The following is a 22,490-nucleotide window of genomic DNA, read 5'->3' on the forward strand; positions in this document are numbered from 1 at the left end:
TGAGCGGTACAAGACTTAGTGACTTTTTCTCCACTTGCCATCTGAACATACACACAAACTTTGGGCATGATTCGATAAGTCTAAGGGTGTGTTCACACTTGTAGTTCGGTTCTCTTGGTCCTCTTACTCTGGACCAAAAAAGAAAATGATACATTTAGTCCTGGTTCACAAAACAAAAGGCATCAGGAAAAATTCACAACCTAATTGGACAGCTTTTATGGCATATATTTTGTGACGGAACTTGCCGAACATCCAAAACAATGCTGGCTGCTGGGCGAAATGCGCTCGTTAGATTTATATATGTAAATATGGTGGAATATTTACCAGCTGAGAACAAATGAAGAGCTAATAAAATGTGTAAAGGAGTCAAAACAGCGCCAGGAATTCCTCCGTTGCACACACAAAAGAAGATATGCTGCAAGGACGGCTGACGGCGGTTCCGACGCCTGTACCGAGCTGTAATGGGCAACATAGCTCCTATGATGAGAAGAACCAGGTATGCTTGAGGTCAGTATTAGGCAAATTACTTCCCGTTTTTGGTCCGTTTAGACGTGTTTGGTCCATGTTGCATTCATATATCAGTCGAACCGCACCAGAGTTCATTTGGAAGTGGACTGAGACCCACTATTCAGGTGGTCTCGGTCTGCTTGTTTGGTGCGCACCAAGGTTCGGATGGCAGCGTTCACTCTTGTTCAAATGAACCGCACTAACAGAGCAATCGCACCAGAGTTCGTTTTAATTGAACCAAACCTGCCAAGTGTGAACTGTAAAAACCTATGTGGTTGTAACAAAACAAAAAAAAAGCTGCACCTTTTGCCTTCACGGTCAAAATTGATCATCCATTGAAAATGAATGGGAAAGACCATAACACAGAACTATTTTTTTTATTTGATCTGTCAAAACCAGTCAATAAATCAATCACAATGCAGAAAAACACACATAAATTAAAGGGTGAGTACAGTATATAAAACATCCAAACATGCAAAACATAAACACCCACTCACACACACACACACACACTTACACACACGTAAAAATTAACTGGTGAGACTATAAAAACATTTTTTTTTTTTTTTTTTTGGTCAAATAAAACCAATAAATCAGCTACAATGCTAAACATACACACTCAGAAATGAGAGGATGAAACAATAACACACCCACAATGCAGAACACGCACACACACACACACACACACACAGAAATAAATGGGTGAGACTAAAACAGCCAGAAGTCAGAACAACCATCATAACCCACACACACAGAAATAAATGCATGAGACTAACACAGTCAGAAGGGAGAATGCAGAATACACACACTCATGCATACACACACATACACAGAAAAAAGATCAAGAAAAAATTTTGACTGACTCCAATGTATGAGTATACCTTTTCCACTGTGGGAAAAGTTTACTCTTTAGATGCAGTTGCCTCACCTTCCAGACAAAACACTGCATCTTTCTGTTATGGAAACAAAGAAATTTTTCCACTGCTCTTAGGGTGCTTTCACACTTTGTTCGATTGCTTGGACCGAACCAGAGTTTATTTCCTCCCCCTCCCGCTGCCCCCGCTGGTCTCTGTTCACATCGTATTATTTGTGTCCGAACTGTGGTTCAATTACATCATCAACGTGAATACAAGTGGCAGCTGTTTACCACTGTATCTAGGTAACAACTCGAGAAGACGTCACTGTGTTAAGTGAAGTATTAAAGTTTGTCTCTTTGGATTTACCACGAAAACTTGACATGCACAGAACAACACTTGTGTGTGTCTGCAGCGAATGCATTGAATGCATGTATGAGAAATGCATTATACCACAATAATTGCGATCGCGAGCATGCAAAGATGCAAATTATATATCATCACAAGCGGTTCACTTCAGCGAATTGGTACAACTGCATTCATATCAGCAGTGAACCATACCGGAGTTCACATGAACTGTACGCCAGACCACCTTTTCAAGCAGACCCAGGTGCGGTTCTCGGGTGCACACCTGGTGTTTGGAAAACTGCATTCACATTATCCAAACGAACCGAACTTTGACATCATTTGACCTCGTGTGTGCACCAAAAGTGCTAGTGTGAAAGCAACCTTAGTTATAAATGTGGCCTCGTCGAGCCTTGCTCACAGTTCATTCTGTAGCAGCACTATGGCGAAAACACTTTACTGTTCAGGAGACCCTGCAGCCATCTACTGGCTATTTTTGTCACAACATAATTTTCAAGTCATTGTAGGGCTTTACTGGTTGTTTAGATCAGTGTTACTATCAGAAATAATTAATAATTATTTATTATTAATTATTTATTATTAATTATTTAATAATTAATAATTATTTCTGAGTTATTAATTAATATTTAAATTAATTAATTGGATCTAACTCATTAAAACCTCATATGGGGCTCCAGTAAATGTAGTGTGCTACGTTTAGGAGCAAGTTTGGTTATTAGCAATAATTAATTATTAATAATTAAATACTAATTATTAAAATCAATAGAACATTGATGAGAATCAATGTTAGCTTTTTTAATCCTTTAAAAAAATCAACAATTATCAAAGATAATCGTTAATTGTTAACATCGATGAAACATTAATTAAAATTAACATTAGCTTATTGATCATTCAAATTCAACAATCAAAGATAATTATCAATTATCAAAAATCAATAGAATATTAATAAGGATTAACATTGACGGGGCACCACCCTGAAATCAGGGACTAATAACCAAATAGTAAAACAGTCTCAATATTAGATTGTTTTCTTAGGAAAATCGACATCCGAAGAATATAAATTTTCGGGGAAAAACAATGAATGAAGGTTTGAATCCGAGCACTGACATCCCATCAGCATGACACAGGTGTATGCAAAACAAACCAAAACACTTCTCTTTATAATATAAACAAAGTTTATTTATGCAGTAATATCAATTAATAATTAATACAATGCAGTCAATAAACTTCAGACTTACAACTACAAACTAAACAGTGATATGATTAGATATGGAAATAATATAATCCTATAACACATAAGGTGTGTGTGTGACAGAGTGTGTGTGTGTGTGTGTGTGTGTGTCAGTGTGGTTAGTGAGAGAGAGAGAGAGAGATTATTAAGTGAGAGCCTGAAAGCTGATTTCGCGATAGCTAGAGAGAAAGCAGCCGTGTTCATCACTCAGAGACGCGGTTTTACGAGCGGGGCTCGTAAAAGTCCTGCGTTATTTGACTCTAATGAATGAACTCAGTTTCTGTCTCACGCACGATGGCGAAAATGCACAACAATCCAATTTGGTAGGACCACAATACAGCAAAACAAATTTGTGATAATTAATACCCTGAGTATTAATAATGAGCGGACATGGCGGTCCGTAAACTGTACAAGCAAAAACCTTGAAACACAAGGATAACACACTATAATATTCTATCTCTGCCCAGACGTAAACCTCTTACTTGAATCGCATGAGGACACAGGTAGAATGTGTTTTCCTCCGTCCTTTAACTTTGACCCGGTTCCTTGAGGCTCGGGTGATGACAGGAGGCCGTTTCCTCGCTCTGTCGGCGGGCAGTACGGCTGTTGATTCTCGGCGGGCTGGCGGAGAACTCAGAAATGTCGACTTGATTGAAGATGGAAGAGAAATCTTTAATCTCTTCACTTCAGTAGGCAAACGGATGAAGATGCGAATTGCTCGGCGGTCTCCTTCGGATCTGTTAGAGTGTTCGGTTGAACACAGAGTAATCTCAACTCGTCCAGCGAGATGGAGATTGTATGGCTACAATTTCAAGACGGACATTACTTCCTTGTGCCACGAGGTTGCACCGGAGAGTAGCAAAAAGCTACGTCCGTATTCGGTGAACTAAGTCGCTGGAAGCAAATTCTGGAAGCATTTCAGAATTATTTGAAGTCCTGATGATGTCATGTTTGAGGGACGTTCTGTTGTGTGCCTCATCCAGTAGGAGTTGAGAGCTTGATCCTTTAGTGAGCAAGGCTTCCTGGATTTGTAGTCTGTTTTGGACTCCCTTTGTTTGATATTGGCGCGATTTTTATCAGTAAAATTTACGACATGGAATGTGTGGGGGCTGAGTTAGGTTTTTCGACTTGTGTTAGGCCTGCCTTTGTCTTCTATCTGAATACATGAGGCCCAACATCATGTTATTTATATTTTACTCACCAAATGGCAGCAATCTGCCTCCAATATATGCCACATTCTTATATTTTCTTCATGTTTCAACTTATAGAAGTGTAGGTTTTTACTGTACTAAAGTTTCATAAATTTTCTTATTTGCATATACAAATCAATGGTAACACTGAGAAATGTACATGTAAATAAGATCAAAATAGCATAAAATCCCAAAAGAAGTGCGTATTTTTATTGTTATTACTTCAGGGAAGAAAAAAGGGTATCATTATCATCATCATAATTTTTTGTAATCATTTTTGTATTTTTTTTAAGTACACCTTTGATCTTTAGGGCTCATTTATGAATCCCATAGGAGGATTAAAAATGTTTTAAAAAAATTACTTTGTGGTAGGTGAAAATTTTAGAAAATGTAACAACCTGGTCTCATAGAATCACATTACTTTACCTACGTTTTAGAAAATGTATTTTTATGTGGCTCGTTGTACGTACTGCAGCAGTTTCCTGGAGTAATGAACAACAACCATGACTTTTATTCCCTTTCACACAAATCATGAGTAAAACGGCATATTATCAGATCATAAAAGCGTACTTTTTGCCGTTTCTCACACAACGCTATCTTATGACATCAAAACACTCTTACTAAAGCACATGACTTGTAACAGTTTACAAAAGCTTATTCACATCTTTTTTTGAAAGGCCAGAGAATCAGGCTCATATTTTTTGTTCATGTCATGCAGCTGTTCCTCGCTGTTTTTGCTGTATTTATTTCGTCTCAGTAACTGAAAAGTACAACAGTGCAACAGTTTAGACCCTGTCAAAAGATACAGTGGTTCCAAAGAATAAAACACACACACATGTGTGCACGCAAACAGCTGTTTACCCCCTGAGCCTGACTGCAGGAGGTAATATAAAACTCATAAGAGCAAATTGGTTAAAGAAAAACAGGATGAAAGAGAAATACTGTGGAATACAAGTTCCAAGAATACAAGTTAAGCTCAATTGACAACATTTGTGACATAGAAGTAAAATAATTTCGACTCGTCCAAGTGAGGCATTTACAGTGGAAGTGAATTGGGGCCAGTCAATGAGGTCAAAAGTAATCCAGATTTTTTTGCCCATTTTGTTTTTTTAAATAAGCTTTTTTTTTTTTTTTTTTGTGGTTATTAACATTATGACAAAAATGCTGTTGATTTTGTGTTGAACCTACAACATTCCTTTAACTTGAGTTCTAAGTCACATTTTAAGCATTTTCTGAATTTTCTCTCAAATATTAACTCATTTAATTAACTTTATTAAATAAATAAATGCAATCAGACAAATTAATAAATGAAAGTATAGGCTATTACTTTGCAAAAAAAGCTGTCAAATGCAGTTTGTCTTGCTTAAAACAGAAAACAGAAAATAAGCTATTGTACCCATGAAGACTCGGTGAGAATTATGGGAAATTCCTACAATTTCACAGGGATTTGCTTGAGGGGGACACAGATCCATGTGGAAAACTGATCATCAGCATGGAATAACTTGACAATTATACATTCCAAAATGAAATGCTGGTTTCTTTATTCCTGCCATTGGAAATATATAAAAAAAAGGGGACATTTGTATTTATTTATTTTTCATTCTGTCTACAGACAATGAGCTATTTGTATCTCTGTTTCTCTCTCTCCCCCCTGCTCTTTGTTGGACTGATTTGCACGCTCCATCTGTGGAATCCGTCATGACGTCCAGCGCCCTCAGTGGAGGCCATCACCTGCCCTGAAGGGGGTGTAAGGGGCATAAAGAAGGGCAAAGGTGGGTGGGTGGCGGGGTAGAATGAGAAAGGGGTGGGCTGTGGTTTAAGTGCTCAAGTGCTCAATCTATTCAAAACCCACTGAGAAAAGCTCAAGAGTACCTGAAACTTCAGATCTGGACATTGATACTGCCAATTAAAAGATTCAAGATCCATTGAAATCCTATTCTGATAGATTCAAGAAATGCGAGTAGAATAACGAGTGATCTATGTAGCCTGATCTCATGAAAATTATGTGACTGTAGCGACATTTTTGCCAAATGATATAGTTTCTTACAAATATCATGACAGTTCCGAGGTGAAATGTCCACTGTGTGGCGCCAAAAGCGAGTTACATTTTCTCCCAAACAGATTAGGTTTTTAAGGTTAATGCTCTAGTTTTAAATCAACAAAACCGACCTCCCTACCCTAAACCTTAAACCGAAACGATGGTGTCAAGCAAATGTGAAATGAAAAATGCAGTTGAGCTACTGCGCAATTTAGATAGTGTTGAACAAGCTTGTAAATGTAGTTAGTTATGTAATGCAAACATTAAAATGTATTGCCACAAGTCATGCACTACAGTAAAAAATTTAAGATGTCATAAGATAGCATTGTGAGGAACGGAGTGGAAAGTAAGTGTTTATGAACTTATAATCTGACATTTTACTTGTGAGTTGTGTAAAAGTGAGTAAAAGTCATTGTTGTTGTAGCACCTCTAGTGTTCATTTCACCAGGAAACTGCCACATTGCATTCAACGAACCACGTAAAAATTTATTTGCGTAGGTATATTAACGTGACTTTATGAGACAAGGTTGTTATATGAGATGGGTTCCATTTTGCAACATTTGTGCTTGCAATGCCAGGGTCATGTGTTTGATTCCCAGGGAACACACAAACTGATCAAATGTATACTTTGAATGCACTGTAAATTGCTTTAGATAAAAGCATCTGCCACATGGGTAAATTTTAATGTAAATATGAGAACTACTTTAACGGTAGCAAATAAGTAAATCCTTGCATTTTTATAATTTTGCCGATTGAATAAGAAGCAATGCAATTTAAATAAAAAGAGATTATTGGAGTAAACAGTAAACACTGGATTTATTTGGGAATATAGGCCAGAAATACAGACCACAGGCTTCTAAACACACAGAGCGCAAACATCATAGAAATGAAACAGCTCAAGTATCTAGTCAGAGCTCACGAGTATAGCAGAGTTATTTTGCCAGATATTTCAGCGGGTATATGTGTGTGAATATGTCTTTTAAGGTCTTGCTTAGATATTTTAACTCTCTGCTATGTAAACGGTGTGGTTACTAAAAGCATCTACATCCGCCGTTTCTTTCCATCTCCTCTTAAATTCAATATTCCATCCCAAAATATCACCCCAAGCACATTTACCTCATGCGTTCATGTACACAAAAATCCATCTAAAAAGTTTCATTAATACTCTGGAATAGTGAGCGCGTAACCAGCAGGCACTTAGCTTTGGTTGAGGGCAAATGGCAGAGGTCCAAGGTAAAACCATACGTGTGTGTGAATGTGTAGTGCTCTTAGTTTGCGTGTGTTTTGTTTGTGTGAGTGTTCCAGTTCTCTTGGGGGCAGGTAATGAAGAGGGCTAATTGAGCCAATGACATGCCCCCTCGCCATCAAAAACAGCAAAAGAGAAAGACAAAGAATAGAACAAAAGAAAGCTTGGGAACAAATGCAGCGTTTCTGCGAGGGGAGAGCAAGACGAGTCCTTTTCATCGCCCGGGTTGGCTGAGTGACTGCCTGACTACATTAAGCAGTACATAGAGAACTAACAGATGCCAGAGACAGAAAGGATGAGTGACAGCTCATGGGCCCATCTGCCCCCCAGCGTTTAGGAAAAGAGAGAAACAGAGGGAGGACTTGACTTGTTAAAAAGCAACTGTGACCCTCGCAGCTGCCCTAAAAAACCACACGTTTCTGCTCAGTGCCACATGTGCGTTTCGTCTGTTTGTTTGTTTTTTTTACCGCTTCTTTTTAGCGGTAATCAAGCAAGCATCGTGTTTACTATTGCTTATACTTACGGTTAAGTATTTTTCGAAACCGTTGGTTCTACAGACGTGATTGAAAACTCAAATCATGCGGCTTGTTGAGGAGAGGTTTGCTAGTACATTTCTAAACAATCAGACTTAAGATTTTTGACTGGTGGCTGATCAAATTGGTGAAAAAATATCCCATAGACTTGCACTGAAAGTGACACTTCTAAACAGATCCCCATGCGCAAAACAAACCCTGAAATGTTCATTATTACAATATGTATACACTGCAATTAAATTATAATTAAAATGATAATTAGCCATTTTATTTTTGTGATTTTTAACGTGGTATATCTACAAGAGAGAAAGACTTCTTGACAGCTAATGTAGTATGTAAATCATTTGCAGTCGTATGGTAGAATTAAATAATCATCGAAGCTCAAGAATGTGATATTACTTGCGAGCAAAACACACCATAAAATTGAGGGCAGCAAGAAAAAAACATCATTGTTACACGTATACAGTATATGTAAGGGAAGAGGGAAGAGTTGTTATTTATAACTATTTCAGATTTGCATTGACTTGCTTGCATTTGTGTGAGAATCTGTGTTTTCTGTGCGAGTGACTTACAAGATTTACATTTGATGCTAACGAGGTTGAGGTACTGTATGTGTAGGTTTAGGAGTAGGAATAGGTTTAGGGTTAGAGGTAAGGTTAACAGTGTAACTACAGATGTAATTAAATGCAGTTACTTTAAATATAAGTACAACGCAACAACAGTTATGTACACAATAATTACATTGTATCAAATGCTTAAAGGAAAATTCCAGGTTCAATAAACGTTAAGCTCAATCGACAGCATCTGAGGCATAATGTTAATTACCACAAAAATAATTTTGAATTGTCCCAGTGAGGCACTTAAAATGGAAGTGAATGGAGCCAAGTTTAAAAGCAGAAATATGAAGCTTATAATTTTATAAAAACACTTACATTAATTCTTCTTTTAAAATGTATTATTTGAGCTGTAAAGTTGTTTACATCGAAATTTTTACAGTCATTTTAGGGTTTGTTGACATTACATCGGCAATGCAAGGAAGTTGTAAAATTGGATATAAATTTACTAGGTTAGTAAGTGATATTATCTCACTAAAATCATGTTAACACACATATTGTTTACATCTTGTGGCTATACTTTTGAAACAGTGAGTATTTTAACATTTACAAATTGGCCCCCATTCACTTCCATTGTAAGTGCCTCACTGTAACCTCCAATTTTGCTTTTTTTAAAGAAAAGAAGGGGTAATTTTTCCGGTAATCAAAGTAATGCCACATGCTGTCAATTGAGCATAACTTGTATTGAACCCGGAATATTCCTTTAAGCACATAGTAATTGAAGACACCTTCTGTAAAGTGTGTCCACTGGATTTGTTAAAAGGATAGTTCACCCAAAAATGAAAATTCTCTCATCATTTACTCACCCTTAATGCCATCCCAGATGTGTAACTTTCTTTCTTAGGCAGAACACAAATTCAGATTTTTTTATAAGAATATCTCAGCTCTGTAGGTTCTCACAGTGCAAGTGAATGGGTGCCAAAATTTTGATGCTCCAAAAAGCATATAAAGGCAGCATAAAAGTTATCCATAAGACTCCAGTGGTTAAATCCATGTCTTCAGAAGCAATATGATAGGTGTGGGTTAGAAACCGATCAATATTTAAGTAAATTTTTGCTAGAAATTCTCCTTTCTGCCCAGTAGGGTGCATATGCATTAAGAATGTAAATCACCAAAAACACAAGAAGAAGAAAGTGACTGTAAAAGTGAAAGTTAAAGTGGAGATTGACTGAGCAGGGAGGAGAATTTATAGTAAAAATGTATTTAAATATTGATCTGTTTCTCACCCACACCTATCATATCGCTTGTGATGACATTGATTTAACCACTGAAGTCATATATGGATTACTCTTATGCTGACTTATGTGATTTTTGGATCTTCAACATTTTGGCACCCATTCACTTGCATTCAGCATACCAAAAAATTAGAAGAATTTTTGTTCTGCTGAAGAAAGAAAGTCATACACATCCAGGATGTAAATGATAAGACAGTTTTAATTTTGGGGTGAACGATCCCTTCAACTAGAAAAGATGACTTGCAATTAAATTATTTCAACCACAATAGGCCTATGTATGGGGTACATCAAACACACACATGACTAATAAACACTCAGAACAACTGTTTTTATCCTGAAGGGAAAACGGTTAAAATGGGAAGTGGTCACCTGCCACTCAAAACATAAGCCAATGTGACCTTTGCTCACTGGAGGTTAAACGGCATTGACCTCACACTGCCCTGTTTGTTTGACAAGTGAAAACACACACACACACACACGCACACACACACAAACATGCATATTCAAACAAGTGTTTGTAGGCTATCACTAATTTACCACCTATTATTCTAACAGATTAACCTTTTAATCGCTAGAAGTATGAATTTACCTGGAAACTGCACTTAATTATAATTGGGTAAGCTGTATAATAAGTGTTCTTTATCAACTATCCAATAAATTACTGCATTAGCCCTCCTGAACTCTGTCTGTCTACAGTATCTCTCATTCGCTGTGTGCTAACAGACACGCACATTATAGTTTTGCCTTCAGGGCCTGACGCAAGCAGACACAGATTCCTAAGTCTGCTGACCCTGACAATGGACACAGTGGAGACGGTTTTGTTTTGGGGTTTCCCCGTATTGTCCATCCCCACAACCTCTCATACCCGTTTCTTTCTTTCAAAGTCAAGTCATTTTTTTTTTTTGTATAGCACTTTTCAAAACACACATCGTCTCAAAGAAGCTTTTCAGAAAGTTATGCTGTACCAGAATATGGAAAATGTTGGTGTGACATCTTAAAGTCCTCATTGTGTGGTTAAAATCAATAACATGATTGAAAATCATGCCTTAAAAATTATTGTCTTTATGCCCCCAGTGAGCAAGCCAAAGGCGACAAAGTAAATGATGCATACTTTAAACGTTCATACAAGAGTGTTTCACCACGTGTTACTCCACATTTGCCTTTCTCGACTTCTCCTTCCTGGCTGTGCATTTGCATGTTTTTGTGCATGTGTTTTTGTATTTGTGTGTTTGTATTGACTTTTGGAGCAAATTAAGTCCTGCTGACTGCATAATCCATGGTGACACACAAACAATCCCACACTGGGCCAGTTGGCACTTCCCTTGACTATTAATGTGTGCATTTATTTTTGTGTGCCTCTGTTCATGTTTTTGCATATGTTGGTGACATGTGCATATGTGTGCATTATAGGAGCGTCAATGACTTAAATTATTTCTAAATGTACATCCTGATAAAATGTGCAACTTGCTTTTTCGCTGTTCAATACACCAAATCATGTACAAAACACTCTTATATGTTTTGAGGAATGAATTTTGGAGCATAGCTAACAGTGAGATTTCATAAGCAACAGAATCCTCTCAAACAGGCCAACATCTTTTAGTCTATAAGATGAAATATGGAGACAGTATGAAGGAAAGGGTTCAGGAATCAAACTGTTGCCAATTCAAAAGAAGGGTGTAAATACTGAACCCAACTTGGCTGTCTGTGGCTCCAAAAGAGGGGGAATGTGTGTTGAGTTTGGGGGGGTTGGTGGGAATGGAAGAGACAGACAACGGGCCACAGATATTAACCAAAAATGTGCCGCAGGCTAAGGGAAGAAGAGGTAGAACAGGGCATGAGGGAGCGAAGGAGAAAGAGAGGCGTGTTTGACTCATTGACCAGATGAAAGTGAAGTTCAAATAAAGAGCTTGATTTAATCGGCTTGGGGACTCGTCTTTCTTGGATGGCGAGACGGGCAGAACGTGACGGACGGCCATTGTGGCAGCACGCATGACGAGAGGCTCACCCCCATTGTGACCACCGCTCCGGGCCATGAAGGAACAGCCGAGGAGAACACTGGACCATATTGAGGGAAATAGCCTTTAATAAACTCCCTTCATAATTAAGTGTGACATGGAACCATGATCAGTATTATTTAGGGAGCTGAAGTGGTGTTAGCAGGGCATCGTGGCATTTAAATAACGTTCACCTTCATTAGTCACGGACAGATGAGCTATTAGCTCATTAAATATCATTATAGAACATCAAAACAGAGAGTCACTTCAGTTGATGGCCATTAGGCAGTGACTAGGCAAAAATAGACTCTTTTTTCATTTACGTTTTTCATTTTTATCATCTCTCAGACCTCTTGACAAAGAAATGGTAAGAAAAGGCAGTAATGTGTTGGGGAGTAGCGTCGCTACCAATTTAACTACTTTTTTATACCGTGACAGTAGCTCAGCTATTTTCACAGTAGTGTTGCTTTTCCAGTAATGGGCTTCATTTTCCAACGAGTAGCGATATAGCGTCAAAAAACTTAAATTTTTCATATTGTATTGCGAACACAGCAATAGAGCCAAAAAAGTTATTAAATGCACTCATTTTAATGGTCCTCTCTGTCTTATATAGCACTGGGAAAAGTTATTTAAGTCCTGATTGTTGATCCGATAGTTCATATAAATTAATCGATTAAAATAACGATTCTCTTATATTAAGCGTTGGGAACTCCAATTTGTTTTAGTGAGTCAGTTCTTTGGACAGTTCATGTAAATAAACTAGTTCACATACAGTAAATGATTCACTGATCTACCTGCACAGAGTTAAAGTGATTTTGCCTTCTGTTTTTAAAGCAAATGTTTAGTTAATTGCTGCTGTTTATGACTATATTACTATATATATATATATATATACAGTATATATACACCGATCAGCCACAACATTAAAACCACCTGCCTAATATTGTGTAGGTCCCCCTCATGCCGCCAAAACAGCGCCAACCCGCATCTCAGAATAGCATTCTGGGAATATATTCTTCTCACCACAATTGTACAGAGCGGTTATCTGAGTTACCGTTGGCTTGTCAGTTTGAAGCAGTCTGGCCATTCTCTGTTGACCACTCTCATCAACAAGGCATTTCCATCCACAGAACTGCTGCTCACTGGATGTTTTTTGTTTTTGGCACCATTCTGAGTAAATTCTAGAGACTGTTGTGTGTGAAAATCCCAGGAGATCAGCAGTTAATACTCAAACCAGCCCATCTTTCACCAACAATCATCCATGCGATTATCTAATCAGCCAAACGTCTGGCAGGAGTGCAATGCATAAAATCAGCAGATACGGGTCAGGAGCTTCAGTTAATGTTCACATCAACCATTCAGAATGGGGAAAAATCTCAGTGATTTGGACCGTGACATGATTGTTGGTGCCAGACGGGCTGGTTTGAGTATTTCTGTAACTGCTGATCTCCTGGGATTTTCACACACAACAGTCTCTAGAATTTACTCAGAATGGTGCAAAAAACAAAAAACATCCAGTGAGTGGCAGTTCTGTGGACAGAAACGCCTTGTTGATGAGAGAGGTCAACAGAGAATGGCCAGACTGGTTTGAACTGACAAAGTCTACGGTAACTCAGATAACCGCTGTGTACAATTGTTGTGAGAAGAAAAGCATCTCAGAATGCTATTCTGAGATGCGGGTTGGCGCTGTTTCGGTGGCACAAGGAGGACCTACACAATATTAGGCAGGTGGTTTTAATGTTATGGCCGATCGGTGTATACTTAAAATTATATCAACTACTTCCCATATGACCCACTTTGCCAACTTATTCCATCACCCCAAAAATGTGCATTGAGCGCCCTCTTGTGCGCAGTCTATAGGTGTGTCCCAAACCGCACACTTCTGCACTATTCTATGTCATTTTGTAGTGTAAGTAGTACAAGTAGTATGTTTACACTGAAACTGCAACAAAAATAAGTATTCTTTAAGTACCTGGATGATGCACTTTTTCAAGCATCAAAACGGAGTGTGAAATGTTGAACACTTTGTGCACTCAGAGCTTGCGGCTTGCCGTACATAGCGGAAGGGGTGGAGTTACTTGGCTGCGTTGCTGGTCTGACAAAACAGTTGTAAATAAAGAAGAACATAGCAGCTAGTGAAACTTCTGTGAAGACAGCACCTTACATATGTAAGTTGAATGCTTTACCATCACACCAAGCTGTGTGAATATGTACGTTGTTTGAGATACATTTGTTGAACTGAGGCTGGCTAACGCGCTAAACTTAGTGGCAGTACATCACATGCGCTTGAAACGTCACTTCCGTCAACTGTTATACGCAGAATGCTTCCGTGTAGTAACAAACCGTTAAGTGTTCCATCTGGGAAAATACTACACTTTAAAAAATTCATACACTATACGGTTAAGTGCATTGTATATTTTGTAAGTGTATAGTGTGTCATTTGGGACACAGCTCATGTATGTGTGCTCTGGTTCTATTTTTGACACACACTGAACACGTGACACGTGGATTGTCCAAATATGGAATCTGACACTCTCTAGAGATCCATTGAGAACGATCTGACACATCTATGACATGAAGGGTCATGTTTCAGTGAGAATACCACTCCCAGAGAATATCGTTGCTATAGCGATCCCTATTAGCTCTAGTGTCTGTAGCGTCAGGACACTCTTTGAGGAATATCTCTGGATTTACAAAGTATGATGTCGAGTAAGGGCTTGCTTGATTCAGGATAACCTGCTGTAAGTTGTGATATGTCATTTTCTTTACCGTATGTATTTTTCATGAAGTAATAAACCAAAATGTGACGGAAATGCTGTTTATCTTTTTTTTTTAAGATACAGTTGAAGTCAGAAGTTTACATACACCTTAGCCAAATACATTTAAACTCAGTTTTTCACAATTCCTGACATTTAATCGTAGAAAACGTTCCCTGTCTTAGGTCAGTTAAGATCACTACTTTATTTTAATAATGTGAAATGTCGAGGCCTCCATAGCTCAGCAAGTATTGACGCTGACTACCACCCCTGGAGTCGCGAGTTCGAATCCAGGGCGTGCTGAGAGACTCCAGCCAGGTCTCCTAAGCAACCAAATTGGCCTGGTTGCTAGGGAGGGTAGAGTCACATGGGGTAACCTCCTTGTGGTCGCGATGAGGGGTTCTCGCTCTCAGTGGGGCATGTGGTAAGTTGTGCTTGGATCGTGGAGAGTAGCACGAGCCTCCCGTGCTGTGAGTCTCCGCGGTGTCATGCTCAGTGAGCCATGTGATAAGTTGCGTGGATTGACGGTCTCAGAAGTAGAGGCAACTGAGACTTGTCCTCTGCCACCCGGATTGAGGTGAGTAACTGCATCACCACAAGGACCTACTAAGTAGTGGGAACTGGGCATTCCAAATTGGGGAGAAAAGGGGATAAAAAATAAAAAAAATGTAAAAAATAATATGAAATGTCAGAATAATAGTAGAGAGAATGATTTATTTCAGCTTTTATTTCTTTCATCACATTCCCAGTGGGTCAGAAGTTTACATACACTTTGTTAGTATTTGGTAGCATTGCCTTTAAATTGTTTAACTTGGGTCAAACGTGTTGGGTAGCCTTCCACAAGCTTCTCACAATAAGTTGCTGGAATTTTGGCCCATTCCTCCAGACAGAACTGGAGTCAGGTTTTTAGGAGTCCTTGCTCGCACATGCTTTTTCAGTTCTGCCCACAGATTTTCTATCATATTGAGGTCAGGGCTTTGTGATGGCCACTCCGATACCTTGGTGTTGTTGTCCTTAAGCCATTTTGCCACAACTTTGGAGGTATGCTTGGGGTCATTGTCCATTTGGAAGACCCATTTGCGACCAAGCTTTAACTTCCTGGCTGATGTCCTGAGGATGTTGCTTCAATATATCCACATAATTTTCCTTCCTCATAATGCCATGTATTTTGTGAAGTGCACCAGTCCCTCCTGCAGCAAAGCATCCCCACAACATGATGCTGCCACCCCCATGCTTCACGTTTGGGATGGTGTTCTTTGGCTTGCAAGCCTCACCCTTTTTCCTCCAAACATAATGATGGTCATTATGGCCAAACAGTTCAATTTTTGTTTCATTTGACCAGAGGACATTTCTCCAAAATGCAAGATCTTTGTCCCCATGTGCTCTTGCAAACTGTAGTCTGGCTTTTTTTATGGCGGTTTTGGAGCAGTGGCTTCTTCCTTGCTGAGCAGCCTTTCAGGTTATGTTGATACAGGACTCATTTTACTGTGGATATAGATACTTGTCTACCTGTTTCCTCCAGCATCTTCACAAAGTCCATTGCTGTTGTTCTGGAATTGATTTGCACTTTTCGCACCAAACTACGTTCATCTCTAGGAGACAGAATGCATCTCCTTCCTGAGCGGTATGATGGCTGTGTGATCCTATGGTGTTTATACTTGAGTTGTTTGTACAGATGAACATGGTACCTTCAGGCGTTTGGAAATTGCTCCTAAGGATGAACCAGACTTGTGGAGGTCCACAATGTTTTTTCTGAGGTCTTGGCTTCAAATACATCCACAGGTACACCTCCAATTTAGTACACCTCCTGTCAGAAACTAACTCGCTAATTGTCTAAAGACTTGACATCATTTTCTGGAATTTTCCAAGCTGCTTAAAGGCACAGTAAACTTAGTGTATGTAAACTTCTGACCCACTGGAATTGTGGTATAGTCAATTAAAAGTGAAACAATCTGTCTATAAACAATTGTTGGAAAAATTAGTTTTAATGACTTCAACCGAAGTGTATGTAAACTTCTGACTTCAGCTGTACATGAGGATGTCACACCATAATACTCACTGTAGTTTGGTCTCTGAATAAAACAAATTTGCTCATTATATTCTACTAATCAAGACCTTTCCAAAGATATATAACACATGGCTGTGTGATCTTTTTTATCTTTTTAAGGGTTTTTTTATTTGATTGTTGTGATCACAAATTTGCGTTTTTTTTTTTTTTTTTTTTTTTTTTTAAATGGAACAGTTCTAATTTATCAGCATTTTTAAAAGTAGTATTTTAGAATTGGTCAGATCAACTATATTCATTGTAAAGATATGAGTGTAAGCTTTAAAACGACACCTATTTTGTGCAGATCAAGCTAGTGGTTGTTGAAAAATACCATAATAAAATTAAAAATTGCACATAGCACCAAGATTAATGTTGCATACCCCTCAACAAATGTGTAGTTGCACCCCTGTCTCAGGTGACAGCTGTACTGAAGTAGTCCTTAGACCACCATATTTCTCTTCTGTCATCATTTACTTGCTTTATGAACAAGTACAACATTTTTGTGGACCCTACAGGAACTTTCCAAGATGCAATTGCTTTGACAAACAGTAGCGAGAACACCAGCTAAGGAATTTGTTGAATAATTCATCATCGCTACCACGTTAGACCTTCTATTTGCAGAGTTCTTTGTCTCCTGCATCCTTTTTTCTTGATAAAAAGTTGCATTTTGCCTTTTGTCAGTGCTAGGCCGCATGGGGAGCGCACGCTTTTGTCCTCGTGCTGCTGCCAGAAGCGCGGGCTTCAATAGACTCGCGCGCTTTTGTCACTCAAGTTCATCCTCAAGTGGCCGATTGTGTTCGTGAGTCAGTGTTTGATTAACTCATTTGCCTGCTTTTGTCTCTCGCTCCCCACGTGCCATGTGCTGCCATAATATTTATCTACACTCGTGGATTGTCAACTGGACAAACATAACTCAACCTAAAAAACTAGTAGACTACATTGACATTTATACATTTGTTAGAAAAATTCTATTTTGGTCATAATATTCAGCAGACTCTTTATATTCTGTCATTTAAATTTCTGCTGTTTAAATTACTTATTTCTTGTTAACTCGCTGATCAATACCTCTAATAGGGGAGACCAGGGCAGGTTGTCACATTTTATGAGGACAAATTGTCACACATGTTTTAAGTGTTGTAATTTTACACAATTCATTAATTACAATTTCTGTTGGCCAATTTAGTTATGTATGATAAGCTACCTTCACCTACACACGAATAATCACCATTAGGCTATATTCACAGGCCTAAACTGTTCAAGTAATTTATAAAACTGTTATAAAATATATAGCATTTTAATTCAGTCTGTTAGAGAAACAACTCCAGATTAAAGCCATCATGTAATATCTGTATGATACTAATACAAAGGCTTAAAAAGGTTATTGGATCCACTCACATCTGTCTGCTAAAATCCCTTTGATGTGGTGTCCGCTCTTGTGCGCCAGTTCTTGCCTTTCAATGTCTTCTTCATCCTCCTCCTCTTCGTCACATTTTGCATTATATCTGCCTCTCATAATGCGGCTTATTGAACTCACTGTACAGAGTAGAACCGAAGTGTAAGTGCTCAATAAATGTGAAAACATGGAATAAGATTTTATGCAGCAAGCTGAGATATTACATTATTATTTTTTTGCAAGTTTCAAGACAAATGACTGCGTTAATATCCACTTTTTTTTCTCTTTTTTAAAACATTTCTATGCATATGGGCCCAATGTTTTTTTATTACTGAGCTTTGTAATATCAGGATATTTTACCTTTGTATTTACACCATACCTGAGGGTACGTTGTTCCGGTCACAAAACCCCTCTTTGAGCAATTTATCCCGAATTTCCCAACTGAATATTCCTGGATTATCCCGTTTATATTCCTCAATGCGCTTTTCCAGTTCTGGAGATGTAGTCTGTATATAATATATAAAAAACAACAATAAAATCAAAATAATCAACAAGATGCCTGATAGAATTTCGAAGAATCTTATTTCAAATTCAGAGTCATAACATCATCTGACATCGACATGTTGCTTTGATTTAATGTTTGTTTGCTCACAAAATTCCTTGGAAATAGGCCTATCCAGAATCCCAGCAGTAAAAGAGGGCCAGTGTTATTATAGTTAACGAAAACTGAAACTTAATGGAAAAAACTAAAACTAAACTAAAAGACTTTTTCATAACTCCAAAACTAACTCAAATAAAAAATTAAATGGTCTCAAGTTCATTTGATATTCTAGGGTGAATATGGGCAAAGTGGGACACTTTTGGAAATGTTCCATTTCTTGACACTTTTAATTATGATCCAAACACACATAACCTACCATTATACCTTTGAAGAAAGCTTAGGATGTCTTCTACTTGAGTCAAAAACAAAAATGAAGAAATGCTTAATACTGGGAAGTGGAACCCTCTTTTTACCAAATCACAGATTTTTTAAGCAGTTAAGTGGGACAGAGGGAAAATTATTCTCTAGAAAATATTTACAAAGTATTTGGAATTAATTTTTATATTATCTTATACATTTTTACATCATAAATAATAATGTAACATTAACAAGCATTACACCTCAACATTTTGTGTCATTTTCTTTACCATTGCTTTTCCCACTGGTGGTCATGAAATGAGCTCTGCCACACATCCCAAAGTAAGATTATCCATTTAAAACTTCAAAAAGTTAAAGAGATAGTTTACCCAAAAAATGAAAATTCTCTCATCATTTTCTGGCCCTCATGCCATTCCAAATATGTATGACTTTCTTTCTTCTGCCGAGCATAAACAAAGATATTAGAAGAATATCTCAGCTCTATAGGTCCATACAACACAAGTCAACAGAGTGCAAAGCTTTAAAGCTCCAGAAAGCACAAAAAGGCAGCATAAAGTAGTCCATAAGTGGTTTAATTCACATCTTCTGAAGTAATCTAATCAGTTTTGAGTGAGAACAGTCCAAAATGTAACTCCTTTTTCACTGTACATCTTGAAATTGCAGTCTACAGGAACAATCGTGACTTCAAGCTCGATTACTCTTCATAGTAGACTTCACATAGTGCAAGCTTGAATTCATGATCACCAAGGAGACTGCTGATGTCAAGATTTACAGTAAAAAAGGACTTAAATATTGATCTGTCTCTCACCCACACCTATCATATCACTTCTGAAGACATGGATTAAACCACTGGAGTCTTATGGATTACTTTTATGCTGCCTTTATGTGCTTTTGGGGGGCTTAAAATTTACACAGCTACAGAGCTGAAATATTCTTCTAAAAATCTTCATTTGAGTTCAGCAGAAGAAAGAAAGTCATACACATCTGGGATGGAATTAGGGTGAGTAAATGATGAGAGAATTTTCATTTTTGGGTGAACTATCCCTTTAATTGCTTACTACCCAAAGATTAGTTTAGTGATGATTAATAATGATTTAAGGAAATTCATATGGATACAGTGGGTATGAAGTTTAAATGTCCTTTGTCACTTTAGCCATATTCCCCCTGTATTATAACATTTGCAACATTTACAATCCAAATTAAACATGATAATACAGCTAGATAGAGGTAACACAAGACTGCCCTGAGAAATGTAATGATGGTAGACTTTTTAAATGATGCCAGTAAACGTTCAGCTTTGGCAGCCATAAAAATATACTAAAACTACAATAACAACTAACTAAACTGAAAATGAGAAAACGAAAATGTAACTAAATCTAACAGAATAACTGTGGAAACTAATGAAAACTAAAACTAATTTGGAATGACAAATTGAATGTAAAATAGAAATTAAAACTAAATTGAAAAACGAAAACTATAATAACACTGCTGAGGGCCTCACCTTGGATTTACTCCCGCCGATGACTCCGGGCCGTATGGATCCAGTCTCCTGGTACCGACACAGGATTTTGGACACGCAGCCGTGAGAGACTCTGAGCTGGCGGGATATAATGCAGGGCCGGATCCCGTGATGGGCCATCTCTACTATCTTGTGTCGAATGTGGTTCGGTAGAGGTCGACCGTTAATGAAAACTCCTCCGAGCTGGTTGACTCGACCCTGGCCCATCGGAGTGGAAACTGGAAAAGTGGAGAGACAGTAATACAGTTAGAGGCAAAAACATGTAGCCTAAACATCCCGAAGGCTCTAAAGCAAACAAATGACGAAAAGAACGAAAGAAATTAAAAGATCATGCTATCCCAAACAACTGGCTTCTATTGAAGGGGACAACCTGCGACATGTGCATTTAATTCTCTGACATTTCTCATGCGTTTATACAATTCAACATTTAAACATCCCACCTTTTCCAGTTCAAGTCTGTTTTATAGGCAAAAATCAACTCTAATTTAAATTTTGAAATAGACTTGTGCACCCCCTCATTAGGCTACATTTTACACTTTTAAAAATGGTTCCATTTACAACCGAAATGTTTTTTTTTTTTTTTTTTTTTTTTTTTTACAGCAACGTTCCAAAAATAAATTCTTCAGAGAACCACATTAAGCAACATTTAACCTTGAAAATGTCACTCTTTTCCCCATACAAAAATATTAGTATTTTAGATCAATTAATTTAGGATATATTAAAAACATGCGGAGCTTTGTCAAACTGTCGCAAAATCTTAGTTTTTAGTTAAGCGTCCGTTCTCTCATCTATCACAACAGAAAAATCCCGCCAACTACAGTTGGCACCAAAGTTGACTTTAAATAACAGTTTTATTTGAAGGTGTATTTAAAACATTTTTACCTTCCATCGGGAATCCACTGCGATAGTTTTGAGACAGAGATGGACGCATCATCCTGGGAACGGTCCCTGCCAAAGCGGTCATTGCTCCAGGGCGGCCCGCTAATTAAATTTACGTCGGGCAAGTGAACAAGGGGACACCTCTGAAAGACCAAAAGAGCTTTAAAAATACAAGAAAATATTCCACGTTCAAAACCCCCAAAATATAAGCTCCAAACGACAGTTTTGATCCCTCAAGCAAAAAGAGCAAAATAGTCGTGGGTGAAATAAAAAGCCTTTTAGTCCGATTTAATTTCTTCTTTTGTGCTCCTTGTTCTAATTATGCTCTCGGTGCGTTATTGTTTTTAACAGGTGTTAAGGATGTGCGTGAATTCTCAAACTATACGGAGACATTTATGAGTTTTGCCAAAAGCTCTTTGTCTATTACTTGAACAGCGCCTTCTGACTGGTTCTCAGGATCCCGTAACAGAGAGCTGATTGGTTGAAGCAGTAAACTTTTGCTTTCTGGGCATGCCAAAGTGCATATCGAAGATATTTCAGAGACTTTACGAGGTCATATATCACGTAGGAAAAGCGAAAACACCTTTGCTTTTGTGTACAGAGAGAATCACTATCACTAGATTATTAACTTCAAACTGTAAACACTAATAGTAATCTCAAATTTTGAAAAAAATAGTTTACTCAATTTAAGCATATGGTTTTTACTATTCTTACTAGTTTGAATTAAGTTACCATTACTGTCTAAATCCCAGAGTTGGCATTAATAAAAAAACATTTAAGTGGTCCTAATTAAACAGTACTTGAAATGTCACATTTTGGAATCATAACTCAAATTTATTCGTTCTTTAAACTTTAGCTTCGAGTACTACAAACTTAAAATTATCAAGTACAAAATTGCAACTGTGTGGAATACCCATAAGCCTTTGCGCTTGAATAAATTATGTATGTTTGGTCAAAACAAGGGAACTTATGTAGAATTATTATTATTATTGTTGTTTAAAAATGTATATAGATTTAATTATTATGACTATTGTTGTTGTTTTGTTGTAGCTGGTTGATAATTGAGATTTTTGTGAAGTCACCATGAGGGTGATTAGTGTTTCCTCTGGTTAACTTGAAGCCATTTTTCTTTCATTTTACAGTATAAGACACGTTATAACTCAGTTTAA

The 22,490-nt window shown here is 37.7% G+C and overlaps 1 protein-coding gene across 1 annotated transcript in view; it reads right to left on the reverse strand.

Annotated features, from left to right (window-relative positions):
- The window catches only part of LOC127422232 (paired box protein Pax-3-B-like), a 32,250-nt gene extending 10,344 nt beyond the window's left edge, over positions 1–21,906 (reverse strand). The window contains exons 1-4 of the mRNA XM_051665589.1: positions 21,325–21,906; positions 20,425–20,660; positions 18,384–18,510; positions 18,007–18,144 (exon numbers count right to left, since the gene is read on the reverse strand). Coding sequence (XP_051521549.1) covers positions 18,007–18,144; positions 18,384–18,510; positions 20,425–20,660; positions 21,325–21,406 — 583 coding nt within the window. The 5' untranslated portion in view covers positions 21,407–21,906. The remainder of the gene's footprint in view (positions 1–18,006; positions 18,145–18,383; positions 18,511–20,424; positions 20,661–21,324) is intronic.
- Between the last annotated feature and the right edge of the window lie 584 nt (positions 21,907–22,490).

The sequence above is a fragment of the Myxocyprinus asiaticus genome, chromosome 31, assembly GCF_019703515.2.
Source record: "Myxocyprinus asiaticus isolate MX2 ecotype Aquarium Trade chromosome 31, UBuf_Myxa_2, whole genome shotgun sequence".
Lineage (NCBI taxonomy): Eukaryota > Metazoa > Chordata > Actinopteri > Cypriniformes > Catostomidae > Myxocyprinus > Myxocyprinus asiaticus.